Raw genomic sequence first — 17,559 nt, 5'->3', positions numbered from 1 at the left:
TCTCTTTCACATGGATGTTTGCCTGTCTGTCTCTCTCCCTCTTTCTCTCTCCCCATGCCCTCCCTTCTACTCTCTAGAATCACTGGAAAAAATATACTTGGATGAGGATTTAACAACAAAAAAAACACATAACTTTTAATGTTGTTTTTAAGTTAATGAACTTGAGCCATCAAGGCTATGTTAGGTGTTCTTTAAGAAGGCAGAGAATCATGTATTGCAGGTTAGAAAGATTTCCACCCCAAAACTAAAGTACTCAAGTTTTAGAACTGGAAGATGTCAACCCAAAAGAACTTTAAAGTGTTAGTACCTAGTACTTTAGCTAAACTAAAATAATCTTGTAAGCAAATTTTATTGGGAGTACCATACTTAAATTTACTTATGAACAGTTCCAAATAATTAATTTTCTTAAATTTTAATTTCTACAAAAGTCTAAACCACTTACTTTGTTCATCAATCTCTAGACCCATCAGCACAATACTATTTCCACCACAAATTGGTTATTAAGCAAATGAAACAAGCTATGGTAAACTGCTCTACTTGAATTGCACATTTCTCATTAGATGCCCAACTCAAAATCTAGTCTATGAAAAAAATTATTTTCTTATCAAACAAATAATATTAAAATGGGTTAATCTCTTGGACAATGAAACAGGGTTAATTATACTGAATTCAAAATGCAATGATTGTAGAAATATAACTAACTATATATGACAAAGCAATTCTAATTCTATCTATAGATCCAAAAGAACCAGGAACTGGAGCAGATATATTTGTACACCTATTGTCACATCAGCATATACCCAAAAGGTAGAAACAACCTAATGTCTATCGATGGAAGAATGGATAAACACAAGGTATACCATAAACATAAAATGGATTATTATTTAGCCTTCAAAACAAAGGAAATTCTGACACGTTTTATCAGGGATGAATCTTAAGGACATTATGCTAAATGGAACATGTAAATCACAAAAAGATTCCACTTATGAGGTACTGAGATGCTAAAGATGCCCTGAAAGAAGAAAGTTTGGGAAACTTTGCTTTAGCCTATTTGATTGGTTGGTAGTTGATAGATGGTTAAAGACCACAGCTTCTATAAGCCAAAGTGATGAGACTCAAACCCTGCTGTACCTTACCAGCAGTGTGAAGCAAGCCAGTTAAGCTGGCTCATAATGCCTCTCAATAGAAACAGGAATAGTTCCTCACAGGACTGCTACAAAGAACAAATGAGTTAATATATTTAGAAAGCTAAACATTAGCTGGCAAAAAGAGCTATAGAAATGTTTGTTACCATCACCTCATGATAATTTTGTTAGTTATTGCTATTGCAATTAATTAGGTAAGAGGGAGTCAAAAAAGGTTTTTGATCTGATAGCTGACCACAGTTTCTGGTACAGGAGATATGGCAGGAATAGGCCATAAGAGTAGTCCACCTCAACCCTGACTCAAAGATGCTGGGTCCTGTGGCTGTTCATCACTCCCAGGGAAGAGAACCAAAGAAAAGGAACAGGTCAACTCAAATCTGTTTTCTATATTCTAACTAAAATTACTAACTCAAATACTTTAGTTGCAAGTGATGTGTGTGTTTTTTGTTCTAATGACAATTAAAAAAAAAAAAAGGTCTGAATGTACATAAAAATAAATTTCTGTATAATGTGAAAAATCTTCTGATTTCAAAATACAATTACCCAAGATGTGCATTAAGAGTCCTTCCATCTCATTACCAAATCTAATAAGCATGTCAGCAAATGAGCACAAGCTTCTAACACTGCTTCTCATGGGTTTGCAGAAGGGCAAAGCACACAGATCAGAAAGAACATTCTGCTAATTAAACTGAAGCAGATGACTACGGGAGAGAAGGGCTTGTCACATGTAACATCTGTGCCAAGAATGATCAGATTAAGTATGCAAAGTGTGAAATAAAGGTTTGAAAAAGCAGTAAAATGATACTCTAGACCTTAAATAGGCTACAAAAGTTCTGACAGTTTTCCTAATTATTCCCAGTAATGGACATAGGAGGCCAAAAGGCAAAAGAGAGAAATACATTTTTCTCCATTATGAGTGTTGAGCATTAGGGCTAAAATCATGTCTGTCTGAACACTGATCAGTTTCTGCAAAGGTTAATAGCAATTAAATGCAGCAAACTAGATTAAATGAGAAACAGGTCATGATACTACTGTACTTGCAAAGAGCACAATAAAGCATTTCTTTTAAATTCTTATTAATGCACAGGAAATTCAGAAGGAGCTGCTATGACGATAAAAACCTATTTATTAAATAAAGAAATCCCTTAAATGAAATAAAAACAGTGACACACTACATAAACTAATTTAATTATCAGTATTGTATTGCTGAGAGGTTAAATACTAACAATGTCTAAAAGAATATTTCTCTGAAAAAGAATAATACATATACTTCCCTCTTTTTCTAGCTAAATAAAGAGTCCACCTTAAAATTTAAAGTAGGCTGTAAGTGCTAAAATGAAAAGATGCACACTGCAGCATAATATCATAATACTTTGCTTCTTCCGGTCTACTACATCTGCATCAAAGGAGTAAATTACTTCATGAAAATAAAGATTAAAGTATCTGTGACTATACTTAATAATACTGTATTGTATATTTGAAGGTTGCTAAGAGTACATCTTAAGTTCTAATAACAAGGGGAAAAACTAACAAAAACAAATGTCAATTAGACTAACGGTGATCATTTCACAATATATACAAATATCGAATTATCATGTATACACCTGAAACTAATATAGTGTCATATGTCAGTTACATTTCAATTAAAAAAAAATTTAATTAAACTTTCTGTTAACATTTTGAGGTCATTCTCCAAACTTAATATTTTATTTTAGTATAGTCCTAAAGTATAAATATGAAGCATATTAAAGGTTGATCTTTCAAATTTAAATACAAGCATGCTTTTTAAAAAATTAAGTAATCATGTGTACACACAAGCACATATTTTCTCAAGATACACATAACCACATAACTCTCTATATGAGAGAAAAAAGGAACAGGCTCAGAAAATGGAAATTCAATTTACTTTACTATCCTCAGGGTCTTCTAAACCATCAGGCCGACTAAGGTTTCGAGCAGGCTGGCTGCAGACAACATTATCTTCCAGTCCCCAAGAAGGTACTCTCACAGGTGGCCTTTGGATTTCATCTGGGTAAAAAGCACCATCTGCTCCATCTGAAAAAAATGTTTTGCAAGGGAAGGGTAAAAGCTGGTACTAAAATTAGAATTGCTGTGTATAGCCATGACAAACTATATAAAAAAAACATTTTAGCTCATCAAGAAAATATATTTTTAACCCAAGTGACTCAAAATAAGAACTGTATGCAATAAGCAAATAGATTATTCATTCATGGCATATCACTTCTGGATGAAGCCAGTTAGTGTTAAAACATTAAAACTGCTCATTATAATGTTTCTATTAAAATTGACTGTACCAGTAGTTCTCTAATCCCACAAAGATATACACAAAAAACCCCCTCCAAATTCAGCTAACCCCAAACTAAAAATATTTTAATAACCTCTTGTCTCCTGTGTTGCATAAGGATTACCATATTGCAGAACTGGTTGTGTATCTGGTACTGCAGAAACATGACCATTTTGCTCAGAGCATGTGTGCAGCCCCTGTGAGATCTGCTGAGGACTCTGGGAATTCTGACCTTCCATGTTTCCTTCTGCTTGATTTTCTAGAGTCCTTTTAAGTCCCTAAAATTAACAAAAACAAAGGCAATAGGCAAAGTAATCAAATACTTTATAACAAGGGCAGCATTAAATATTTAGCCAAAATATAACTGTAAAATTATTTCCCTATTACAGTAGTTCCCCCTTATCCAGTTTTTCTTTCTGTGGTTTAGTTACCCATGGTCAACCACTGTCCAAAACATTTAAGAAGAAATTCCATAAGCAATACATAAGATTTAAATAGCACATTATAAAATCTCACTCCATCCTGTTCTGTACTGCACAGTACAAGAGTCATTTCTTTTCAGCATATCCACTGCTGCCATTAGTCACTTAGTAGCCATCTTGGTTATTAGACTGTTATGCTACTGCAGTGCTTGTGTTCAAGTAACCCTTACTTTACTTAATAATGGCTCCAAACTTTATCACAGAAATATGGGTATAGGAAACAACTATCACTATACTATCTAATAATAGAAAAACATGGTAATTGACCGTACCTTTGCTACGCCTCCCATTGGCTAATCAGCACAATATGCAAATTAACCGCCAACAAAGATGGTGGCTAATTTGCATACTGCAGGCTGGGCAGGACAGCGCCATCCTGCCTGCCCTGCCGCCATCTGGGCCTGCTATCTGCAACCCGGGGCGGCGGGCGTCCATGTGCGACCCGACCCAGGGCAGCCGGGCGGGGCAGCAGCGGTCGGCTGGCCCACCCAGGCGTCCTGTGTGCAACCCGAGTGGGGGCAGTGCCCCAACCCCTGGATCGGCCCTGCCGTGTGCATGACCCGGGGAGGCAGGGCAGGCACCGAGGGATCGGGCCTGCCATCTGCCACCCAGGGAGCAGGCCTAAGCCAGCAGGTGGTTATCTCCCGAGGGGTCCCAGACTGTGAGAGGGCACAAGTGGGGCTGAGGGACACCCTCCTCATCTCTCCTCCCCCACCAGTGCACAAATTTTTGTGCACCAGGCCTCTAGTCTATAGATAAAAAGCCTAAGTGACCTTCACAACTGAATTACCAGTTGCTATGATGAGCACTGACCACCAGGGGGCAGACACTCAATGCAGGAGCTGCCCCCTGGGGGTCAATGCGCTCCCACAGCCAACCTCCTGCGGTCCCTCCCCCCGGTCGGCCAGCCCCGATGGCCCTGATTGGTCCCTATCGCCGGCCAGAACAAGGTGCACGAATTCATGCACCGGGCTTTTGTATATAATATAGGGTTCAATACTATCCAAAGTTTCAGGCATCCACTGGGGTCTTTGAATGCAGCCCCCCCCCCCCCATCCCGAGGACAAGTGGAGAGACTACTATATATTTAAAGTGTACACTTGGAAAGGCTGGTTAAAACTTCTCATAAATACATCTTCCACATATAACAAAATCAGAAAGCAGAATAAAGCCTAATAAATTTTAAAATTTATTGGTGTCAAGAAAGTGCACTTTTTATTGAGCTGAGGGAAAACTGAATCTCTTAAAATTAGCTATTAATAATCAAAAGCCCAAAAACCACCCCAGATTGTTCCCTTAGTAAATCCTATCAAACAATTAAGAAATTTATTTTTTTAAATACTATTTCAGGTATGAGGGGAGAATACTACATGATGACTAAGTGGGTTTTGTCACAAAAAGCAAATTTAGTTTAACATCCAAAAATCAATTTAATTTACCATGTTCATAGGTTTAAGGAATAAAACATATTTCCATAGATGCAGAAGAAATATTTTCAAAATTCAAGTCATTCATGATTTAAAAAATAAAAATCTCAACAAAATAGAAATAAAAAGGAGTTTCCTTACTCTGATAAAAGACATCTACAAAACCTCTAGTTAACGTTAATGGGGGAAAAACGAAATGATCCTACCTATGATCAATATTGGCAAGGTTGTCTGCTCTCACCACTTCTATTCAACACTGTACTAGAGATTCTAATCCAGTGACGACGAACCTAGGACACGCGTGTCAGAGGTGACACACGAACTCATTTTTTTGGTTCATTTTTCTTTGTTAAATGGCATTTAAATATATAAAATAAATATCAAAAATATAAATCTTTGTTTTACTGTGGTTGCAAATATCAAAAAATTTCTGTATGTGACACGGCACCAGAGTTAAGTTAGGGTTTTTCAAAATGCTGACACGCCGAGCTCAAAAGTTCGCCATCACTGTTCTAATCAGTGGATTAAGACAGACAGATTGGAAAGGGAGAAGTAATACTATATTCACAGATGTCATGATCATAGGAAATTCTAATGAATCTATTAAAACTAGAAGAATGAATGAATTTATTAGCACGGTGAGTAGTACACATGGTCAATATATAAAGTCAATTCTATTTCTCTATATAACCAACACACAACTTAAAAAGGAAAATTTTTACAATTCCATTTTAGCATCAATAATATTACTTAGGAATAAATTTCATGCAAGATTTGGAAGGCCTATACATTAAAAACAAACATTACTGAGCGAAATTAAAGAGAACTTCAACAATTAGAAAAATATACCACATCCATGGATAGGAAACTTAGTATTTTTAGGCTTTTGATTCCCTCCACATTGATCTATAGATTCAATGCATTCCCAATCACAAATCCTATGAGGCATCTGTATAAATTAACAAGCTGATTTCTAAAACATAGTAAAAAATTACAAAGGCCCTGAAATAGCCCCTTTTCTAAAAGCAGAACAAAGCTGGAAGGCAACTTGATTTCAAGACTTATGAAGCTATAGTAATCAAGAGAATATAGTATTGGCACGAAGATAAACATGTAGATCAGGGGTTGGCAAACGTTTTCCATAAAATGTCAGATACTAGATATTTTCAGCCTGTAGGACACACAGTCTCTGTCAGAACTATTCAAATCTACCAGGATACCTAAGTGGATGGGCATGGCCATGTACTAGTAAACATTATTTACAAGAAAAAGGCCACAAGACTTATTTTGCTTGTTAAGCCTTAATGTGCTGACCCCTGATATAAATCTTTTTTATTAACAGAGTCCAAAAATATACCCATACTTTTAGTTAATTTTCGAGAAAGATGCAAAAGTAATTCAATGGAGATAAAAAATGGTCTCTTAAACGTATGATGCTAAAAAACTGGCTATCTGTATAGAAATAAACCAATTTTGACTATGTCATACCATACCCAAAATATAATTTTAAATACATCATATTTAAAATAAAGCTATAACTACTGAAAGAAAAAATAGGAGAAAATCTTTGTGACCTTGAGCTAGGGAAAATTTTAAGATAGGACACTTATAGCATGAATCGCTAAGAAAAATATTGCTAAACTGTACTACTTCAAAAGTAGAAACTATTGCTCTTCAAAATATATTTTTTAAAAAGGAAAAGGCAAATCACAAATTAGGAGAATATATTTCCAAAATATATGACAAAGGAATTGTATTGGAATATATAAAGAACTTTTTAAAAAAATATAACCAAGAACCAACCAACCAATTAAAAAATAGGTAAAAGAGCTGAACAAACACTTCACAAAAGAATATATATGAATATAGATTCTTATATATTCTTACATAAAAATATAAGTATATGAAAAGATGCTCAACATCACTGGTCATCAGGGAAATTAAAACTAAAACTACAATGAGTTAACACTACTCACCCACTAGAATGACTAAAATTAAAAACTGACATTACCGAGTGTTGGTGAGGCTATGGAGAAATGGAATGCTCATCCATTGAAGTGAAAATGCAAAATGATACAGCCATACTGAAGAATAATTTGGCTGCTTCTTAAAAACATACACCTACCATATAAGCCAGCAATTCCTAGGTATCTACTCAAGAAAAATAACTATGTCCACAAACATTCTTGTATGAGAATGTTCATAGCAACATTATTCATAATAGCAAAATAATCCAAATGTCCATCAGCTGATAAAAGAATTAACAAGAACTGGTTAATGGTTCAATTCTGCATGCTTGCATTTATATGAAATGCTAGAAAAGGCCAAACTATATGGTAAAAGAAAGCAGATCAGTGGTTGTCTGGGACTGGGGGTTGCTGGAGTAGTATACAAATGAACATGAGGAATTTTGTGCAGTAATAGAAACATCCAATAGTTTGAATGTAATGGTAGTTATAGAACTATGTATTTGCCAAAAATTTATCAAATTGCATGTAAAATGTATTCATTTTAATTGCATGTAAATTGTACCTCAATAAACCTGTTTTTAAAAAATCAACCACAAATATTTATTAATAAAGGAAATAAGAAAATAATTTCATCTGTAAAGTAAAATTAAGCTGATTTTGCTGACTGTCATCCCTTGGGAGTAGAGATAAGACTCTATGTTAACAAATTTTTATATATATAAATGTTCTTAAAATGGAATAACTCATCTTTGAGAGCAAAACTGGTAAACATGAACAATGTAAGTCAATTTAGGTGTGAGAAGAAATACAGGAATTAAAAGTTCCCCAGGAGAAACCAAGATGGCGGCATAGGTAAACACCAGAAATTGCTGCTTCCCACAACAAATTCAAAAATACAACTAAAAGAACGGACATCATCCAGAACCACAGGAAGGCTGGCTGAGTGGAAATTCAACAACTAGAAGGAAAGAGAAAAGCACACTGAGACTCAGAGGAGGTGCAGAAGTGCAGAAGTACAAAGGCACACGTGGCAAAAGCTGGCAACTGAGGATGTGGCTGTCTTTTTGAATCAGGAGGGAGTCACAAGCCCCTGACTGCTCTGAACTCCAGTTCCGGGTGAGCCTCTGAGGACCCAGACTCATACAAGGAGAAACTGGACTGTCTGGCAGCGGGCAGAACTCGGAACTCGAGGGCGGCTTTCTCTCGGGGGTGCTTGCAGCGATTACCAAGGGACATTGAGACGCCGGGCCTCTTAGGGTAGGACTAAGGATCAGCCATAGCTGCTTGCTCCGCCCTGTAGTTCCCCTGAGACCCCGCCCCACCCAGGCTGCAGTAGAGGCTTTTGCATATGAATGCCCTGGCCCTTTGCAATCTGAAAATTACCTAACAAACTGCAGCTGAGCCAGACAAACCCAGAACTTCCAAGAGAAGGCCCAAGGGCCCACAGCAGCTTGCATTGCTTCACAGCTGGGCCTCATTTGGGCACCTCCAAACCCCAAACAAGGAAGGGGAATCTGCAGATCTCTTCATAGCTCCTGCTGGGTAGCCTCAGGCAGAGGCTAAATTAGCACCTCCTTAGATCCAAGAGCCAGTGTACCCAGTGGAGGGAGTGGGACCATCCTATTAAAACTCCTCAGATCCATAAGGGACACACTCAGGGGGCAGACTCAGTCAGCACCAAAGCCCCACTGAAGCAAGTCTTGCCTCTTAAGGGTCTTCAGAACAGAAGTTCTCCCACCGTAGACACAGCTGACTCTCACAGCCAATTGGCCTGGAGGTCAATTCATCCCAGTGATACCTACAACAATCAAGGCTTAACTACAACAAGACTGTGCACAAAGCCCACAAGGGGGTGCACCAAGAGTGTCCACCTCAGGTAACTGGGGAGGCTGAGCCACTGGGCCCTATAGGACACCTAGCACACAAAGCCACTCTATCAATACAGGGAAGCATAAAAAATGTGGAGACAAAGAAACAGGTCACAAATGACAGAAATGGAGGAAAGCAAATGACTAGATATAGAGTTCAAAACCACACTTTTAAGGTTTTTCAAGAACTTTCTATAAACCACCGATAAATTTAGTAAGACCCTCAAAAGGTCTGGTGAGACTGCCGATAAATGTAGTAAGACCCTCAAGAAATCTAGTGAGACCCTCGAGGTTATGAAAAAGGACCAACTAGAAATTAAGCATACACTGACTGAAATAAAGGATATTATGCAGAGTTCCAACAGCAGACTAGAGGATCGCAAGAATCAAGTCAAAGAAATGAAATACGAGGAAGCAAAAAACACCCAACCGGAACAGCAAAATGAAAAAAGAATCCAAAAATATGAAGATAGTGTAAGGAGCCTCTGGGACAGCTTCAAGCATACCAACATCTGAATTATAGGGGTGCCAGAAGAGAGCAAGATATTGAAAACCTATTTAAAGAAATAATGACAGAAAACTTCCCCTCCCTGGTGAAAGAAATAGACTTACAAGTCCAGGAAGCACAGAGAACCCCAAACAAAAGGAATCCAAAGAGGACCACACCAAGAAACATCATAATTAAAATGCCAAGAGCGCCAAAACCGGTTTGGCTCAGTGGATAGAGCGTCGGCCTGCAGACTGAAAGGTCCCAGGTTTGATTCCGGTCAAGGGCATGTACCTGGGTTGTGGGCATATCCCCAGTAGGAGATGTGCAGGAGGCAGCTGATCGATGTTTCTAACTCTCTATCTCTCTCCCTTCCTCTCTGTAAAAAATCAATAAAATATATTTTTTTAAAAAAAATTTAAAAAATAAATAAATAAATAAGTAAAATGCCAAGAACAAAAGACAAAGAGAAAATCTTAAAAGCAGCAAGAGAAAGACAGTCAGTTACCTACAAGGGAGTACCCATACAACTGTCAGCTGATTTCTCAACAGAAACTTTGCAGGCTGGAAGGGAGTGGGCAAGAAATATTCAAAGTGATGAATGCCAAGAACCTACAACCAAGATTACTTTATCCAGCAAAGCTATCATTCAGAATTGAAGGTCAGATAAAGAGCTTCACAGATAAGGAAAAGCTAAAGGAGTTCATCACCACCAAACCAGTATTATATGAAATGCTGAAAGGTATCCTTTAAGAAGAGGAAGAAGAAGAAGGTAAAGATACAAATTATGAACAACAAATACACATCTATCAACAATTGAATCTCAAAATCAAGTGAATAAATAATCTGATGAACAGAATAAACTGGTGATTATAATAGAATCAGGGGCATAGAAAGGGAGTGGACAGACTATTCTTGGGGGGGAAAGGGGTATGGGGGATGCAGGAAAAGACTGGACAATAATCGTGCATCTATGGATTAGGACAGTGGGAGGGGGGGTAAGGGCAGAGGGTAGGGTGGGAACCGGGTGGAGGGGAGCTATGGGGGAAAAAAAGAGGAACAATTGTAATAATCTGAACAATAAAGATTAAAAAAAAAAAAGTTCCTCCAGGTGGCTCAGTTGGTTGGAACGTTGTTCCATACACCAAAAGGTTGGGGGTTCGATTCCCAATCAGGGTGCATACCTAGGTTGCAGGCTTAATCCTCAACTGGGGCATGACTGGAGTGGGTATGGGAGGCAACTGATAGATGTTCTCTCTCTCCCCCTCTCCCTCTCTAAAAATCAATAAAAACATACACTTGGGTGAGGATTGTTTTTAAAGCTCCTCCTAAGCACATGAAGAGTACAGAAGACATGTGTAACATATTGCAGGATTGGTAAGTGAATGATATGGATAGAGCATAGGATGCATGAAGAGGAGGAGAGATGTAGCTAAAAAGACAGCCTGGTGGTCAAATGTGCCAAATCTATGTCATAACAGTTTACTACAATGGGCCTAATGGTTCTTGAACAATAACAACATGGTAAACTGGTCTTTGTAAGGTTAATCTAGCAAAGCTATACTGGGCATACTTGAAACTAAAAAGTTGGGGGCAGGGGAGATAGAGCATGACATCAGACTAACCTATTTTGCTCACCAGTTCCAGCACTAATAACCCTGAGGAACTTATCTTCTCCAAGCCTCAGAGGGCTACTGATAAATGCAGGGATGTTTAGAACACAACAGTCCCTCAATAGATGCTCCCTCATCTCCTGCTATGTTGCAAAAATTGCAAACATGCTATTTATAATAGCTCAGAATTGTGAATAGAAACAAAAGAGAAAGTAAAAAAAATATCTCAAAGATGATTTGAGAAAATAAAAAAAGGGTACAAAAGGAGCAAAAAAGTTAGAGATGATAAAATACTTCTGCAAAAGTTTAGGCAAATTAATTAGAGGAGTATGGTTAAGTTATTCTGTAGGCAAACAATAATCTACATAAATGGAGTCAAGGGTTTCAGCAAAGATTTATATGCATGCACTGGTACAGTCAAGCAACTTCATTGAGAGTTCTGACCTAATAAAGAATTTACTCTAAGTTAATATCCTCTCCTCTACCATAAAAAAATGCATAAATCCTCTGCAAGTAGGATGCAGGGTAAGAAAAGGACCAGTAATAAGCAGCTTGGATTTCTCATGGGGGAAACTGGAGGTGGGATAAAGAGACATGGCCAAAATAGTTATGGTTAGGTTGTTTGGCAAACTGGAAGTCTCAACTCTTAAGAGAAGATTCTTAAATTTGCATTCACAACACCCCTGCCCCCAAAGGGTCCATGTTTAGAATTCAGGAGATCCATGAACTTAGAAGGGAGGGAAAATTAATATCTTTTCACTAACTTCTGACTGACATTTAGCATTTTCTTTATGAATGTAGCCAAAAAAAAAAATACAGCAATTGTTGCTGTACCTTTAACTGTCACCTACAGAAGTCACAGATACATTCATTTCATATGTCACTGCAACTGTCTCGAAACAGCCATTCTATTCATCACTACTTTGAAATTATGGAAAATAGACATACTAAACCTTATTTAACATTTTAATAAGCAAGCACATATACTCATATATCACAAATTTTAAAAAATATTTGGTAACTATTTCTTAGAATTTATTTTTTTGTGGTTCTATATATTTTGCTTTATTCATTTAAAAATATTTTCTGAAAATAGACTTCACCAGACTGTCAAAATACCCTTGCAACAAAACTGGTCAAGAACCCATGTGGGCCCTAGCTGGTTTGGCTCAGTGGATAGAGGATCAGCTTGTGGACTGAAGGGTCCCTGGTTCGATTCCAGTCAAGGGCACATATCCCAGTTGCGGGCTCGAGCCCCAGTAGGGGGTGTGTAGGAGGCAGCCAATCAATGATTCTCTCTCATCATTGATGTTTCTATCTCTCTCTCCCTCTCCCTTCCTCTTGAAATCAATAAAAAATATTTTTCAAAAAGAACCCATGTGGGATCTCCTCCCCTATCTTAAAAGACAATCATTAACATGAGTGTAGCTATCTTACCTGAGCAAAACAATATTAAGCTGATTTGCAGTTCTCTAAAATAAAAAGCCTCCACAATTTAAGAAATAGATTTTGTTAGAAGTCCTCTTTGACAATTTCAGTTCCAGGGAACACAAGTTTGCTTTGCTGGTTTTCCTTTGCTAGAAAGAGTGCCAAAATATATATTTTTTTCCTTCAGGGCCCCAAAATGTCTCACAGTAGCCATAGTTTTACAAATTATTCGTACTCCAACTGTTAAATAGAAGGAACAATGTATTGCTCTTATCTGCCACATGTGATGCTGTGAGAGTAAGGGAGAACAGACATTAAATGTTTTGAATTACTTTCAACTCTGAACAAGTTGTTCAAGGTATAAAATCCTCCTAATTTTTTCTTTTATCACTTCCAGGCAGCCTCTAAGTTATAGCAAAAAGGTAAACAAATGGTAGTCTATATTATTTTTATAAGATCAGTTCTTCGGGATCATTATTTAATCATCATGCTATTATTGCATTTCAGTAGAAATGCTGTATTTCTACTGATGTATAATAATAAAAGCGTAATATGCTAATTAGACCGGACAGCTGAATGACCTTCCAGACATCATTCTAGACAAAGCCAGGGCTGCAAGGGCCAAGGCAAGCCACCGCGGCTGCGAGGGCCGAGCCCCTTAAAAAATTTAGTGTGTCGGGCCTCTAGTGATTCATACTAGTAAGTATATATTCCACATCTATATCTATATGTGTGTGTGTATGTATGTGTGTGTGCGTGTGTGTGTATATATATCCTATCTAATAAAAGAGAAACATGGTAATTGGTGTACGACCGCTACCCTTCCCATTGGCTAATCAGGGCAATATGCAAATTAACTGCCAGCCAAGATGGCAGCCAACAGCCAGGCAGCTTGAAACTAACATGAGGCTTGCTTGCTTCAGTGACGGAGGACTCCAACGTTCCCCGCCGGCGCTGCAGGCCTCTGAGGTGCAACTCTATGCAACTATGTAACAAATATAGAAGCGAAACACAACCCCAGAAACCTGCTTTAGTCTGCCAGCAGGATCTCAACATTGTAAGCAAAGGCCAGAAACCTACTTTCAGCAGCGGAGGCCTAAGGGCTGGAGCCAAGCCTCAAAGCTAAAGCTGGCCCAGAATAAAAAAAGAAAAAAGAAAAAAAGGCGCGGTTGGGAGCTTCAGTCATCCCCAGCCTGAAAACAGCCCTCAGCCCCTCACCCAGACTGGCCAGGCACCCCAGTGGGGACTCCCACCCTGAAGGGTGTGTGACCAGCTGCAAACAACCATCATCCCCTCACCCATGCTGGCCAGGCACCGGACCCCAGTGAGGACCCCCTCCCTGAAGGATATGTGACCAGCTGCAAACAGCCATCATCCCCTCACCCAGGCTGGCCAGGCACCCCAGTGGGGACCCCCACCCTGATCCAGGACACCCTTCAGGGCAAACCAGCCAGCACCCACCCATGCACCAGGCCTCTACCCTATATAGTAAAAGGGTAATATGCCTCCCAGCACCGGGATCAGCGTGACAGGGGGCAGCGCCCAAACCCCCTGATCGCCCTGCAGCTCTGTGTGTGACAGGGTGCGGCGCCCCTACCCCCTGATCGGCCCTGCTCTGTGCGTAACAGGGTGCGGCGCCCCAACCCCCCCCCCCCTGCCATGGGCCCTGCTCTGTGTGTGACGGGGTAGAGCCATATCCTCCCCATCGGCCCTGACCTATGTCAGTGGCGTCGCCCCAACCCCCTGATCGGCCCTGCTCTGTGGGTGATAGAGGGCGGCGCCCCAACCCCGATGGGCCCTGCTCTGTGCGTGACAGGGTACAGAGCCCCAACCCCCCTGGATGGGCCCTGCTCTGTGAGTGACAGGGGGAAGTTCCCCAACCCCCTGATTGGCCCTGCTCTGTGCATGACAGGGGGTGGCACCGCAACCTGCCCATCGACCCTGCATTGAGTGTGACAGGGGGCGGTGCCCCAACCCCCCAATTGGCCCTACCCTGAGCGTGACTGAGGGTGGCATCACAACCTCCCGATCGCCCTGCTCTGTGCATGACAGGGGGCGGCGCCCCAACTCCCCAATCGGCCCTGCTCTGAGCCCGACCAGGGGCTGCACCTAGGGATTGGGCCTGCCCTCTGCCACCCGGGAGCAGGCCTAAGCCAGCAGGTCGTTATCTCCCAAGGGGTCCCAGACTGCAAGAGGGCACAGGCCGGGCCGAGGGCCCCCCTCTCCCCTGCGAGTGCACAAATTTTTGTGCACCGGGCCTCTAGTGTGTGTGTGTGTGTGTGTGTGTGTGTGTGTGTGTGTGTGTGTGTGTGTGTGTATAAATTATTTTTAAGTATTACTATATATAGAAAAATCTTCCATTCTCAGATGGAAAGTAGGTCATCTGGAAATATAAAAATGATGATTCAGAAAAATCACTAATCAGGTATCTGGTGTTAAGGAACATTTGAAAAATTTTTAATTAGTATTTGTTTTGTTTTGTTTTGAATATGTTCTCATTGATTTTTAGAGAGAGAGGAAGGGAAAGGGAAAGGTACAGAGAGCTAGAAACATTGATGAGAGAAGCATCATCAATCGGCTGCTTCCTGCACACCCTCTACAGGAGATCAAGCCTGCAACACAGTCATGTGCCCTGACGGAAAATGAACCTGTGACCTCTTGGTTCATGGGACGACGCTCAACCACTGAGCCACACCAGCTGGACTTAAGTTCCTCTAATAAACTTATACCTGGGACCTGTATTTTTATTTCATAGGACTTATTTATAATTTGAAATTAATATTTATGTGCTTACTTATCGGACATTTGCCTCCTCTTCTGCTTAATTGTAAGGTCCATGAAGACAGGAATTATGTCTATTTATTAAGTTAAATATTTGTTGAATGAATAAGCAAAATGGGGCAAACATAATTTACAGCATTTGCTTAGAAAAACGTTTGTTATAAGAAATGTACAGGAATCAGCAGTTTATTGTCAGTTAATACCCCACCCTATAAAATGCATCAAAGGTAGGGCCAGTTTACTTTCTATCTGCTGTCTTATGTTACTCGTGATTTTTTTGCTGGTGACACTATAGTGTTATATTACTTCAAAAGATTGTTTTTAAAATAATTTCTATGTGCTATTCCAAGGCCTTGCTTAATTTTGTCTTCTTCCCTAGTTTTTCTCAGAACCCTCACCTCCACCCCAATTCTTTACAAAGTTAGGACTAAGTCTTTTTTGTTCAGCATTGAAAACAGACCCAGGCAGAGTGCCTAGAATGAACCAATTTAGTCTGGGAGATCAAAGAAGGCCTCTCTGAAAGAGTCATTTAATCTGGAACTTAAGGGTAAGTCAAGAGTGGTAGGAATGGTTATAAATAATGAGAGAGAAATAATTTGAATTCTGGGATATACTTGAAAAAATATCACTGAGGAAAGGAGGGAAGGGTATTATGGTTGGATAAATAAAGTAAGATGGCCAAAAGTAACAATTACTGATGATGGGTGAGAAGTTCAACAGAATTTATTATTCTCTCTATATTCATATATGCTTAAACTCTTCTTTAAAAAAAAAGTTTTAACAAAGTAAAGAATTATAGACAAGACTATTCCTGGCAAAGGACATAAATGAGGGCCCTGAGAGGAGAAAGCAATTGGAGAGTTATAAGGCCTGGGTGACCAGAACAGTTTTCATGGTGTGGTCCCACAACAGCAGCACCAAGTACTTTTTAGAAATGCAAATCTCAAACCACACCCCAGACCTACTAAATCAGAAACTCTGGGAATGGGAGCCAGAAATCAGTGTTTTAATAGCAATACAAGTGGTTTTGATGCAAGTTTAAGTTTGCGAACTACTAAGAGACTCGACATCAGTGGTTTTCAACCTTGGCTGCACAGTAGAATCACCTGGGAATCTTTTTAAAATCCTGATTTCTGGGCCTCATCCTCCAGAAATTCTGTTTCTTTGTTATGGGGTGAGGCCACAACATTAGTAATGGGTTACTAATGTTTTTTAACCCACTAACAGAAAGTGAGATTACAAATGTTTTAAGCCAGTGAACACAATATGCTGAGAGCCTAGTGGACAAAAACTGCAAACAATCTTGAATTCTATTTTTAGTAGGTTTCCTTCTCAGTGGTATGGTGCGAGCAATTCTGAAACTATTTTACATGGATTACTGGATTTAGCAAATTGTTAAACAGATATATTGACACTGTTCGGTGCCAGGATTCTTACTGTGGACAAGGTGTACAAATAGCAATCGAGGAAGGCAAGGAAGAACCCTGTGAACCTGGACTAAAACTCTTATCTAAAATGTAAATGTTTCCTACTTCTGTCCACTGAAAGAATCTAGAAGCAATAAAAACCAGTAAAAATGTGCACACCTAGGCCATTGTTTTGATTTCTAAGTACCATTTCTCATTAGTAAGGAATCACACCTCCTTGAGGAAATAACTGCTTTCAGAGTGAGACCAGAGCTTTTCCCTTATAAAACAATAGCCAATCCAAAGATGAGGTAAGAAATATATAAGAGGAGCTAGACTATCTTGCAGTGCTGTAAAGAAATGAAGTGCTCAAAAAACCAAAAGCATTCTTTTGATACCTAGACATATCAGAAAACAGTTTGAAGGTGCTCTCCCTAACCAAATCTAGGACTATGGAACATCAAATTAAGAACAGTAACAAATTCTAATCCACTGACTAAAAAGAGTTTATACTGATGATTATCTATCAGGTAGGAAAGCAGGAAGGTAGGTACGCAGATAGACAGAGATGGATAGACACAGGCCCTCAAAAAAAATTAAAAAGACATATATACTTACATACATATACAGACTCTGTGATATAAAAA

At 39.3% G+C, this 17,559-nt stretch overlaps 1 protein-coding gene across 4 annotated transcripts in view; it reads right to left on the bottom strand.

The window, feature by feature from the left end:
- Positions 1–17,559, bottom strand: part of TAX1BP1 (Tax1 binding protein 1) — a 64,082-nt gene that overhangs the window by 4,102 nt on the left and 42,421 nt on the right. For 3 of the 4 annotated variants that reach the window (XM_059712645.1, XM_059712648.1, XM_059712647.1), the window contains 2 exons: positions 3,545–3,728; positions 3,052–3,200 (listed from right to left, as the gene is read on the bottom strand). In XM_059712645.1, the coding sequence (XP_059568628.1) occupies positions 3,052–3,200; positions 3,545–3,728 (333 nt within the window). The remainder of the gene's footprint in view (positions 1–3,051; positions 3,201–3,544; positions 3,729–17,559) is intronic. The other variant, XM_059712646.1, reaches the window with a different exon arrangement.

The sequence above is a fragment of the Myotis daubentonii genome, chromosome 10, assembly GCF_963259705.1.
Source record: "Myotis daubentonii chromosome 10, mMyoDau2.1, whole genome shotgun sequence".
NCBI lineage: Eukaryota > Metazoa > Chordata > Mammalia > Chiroptera > Vespertilionidae > Myotis > Myotis daubentonii.
This window is presented reverse-complemented; position numbering and strand designations above follow the sequence as displayed.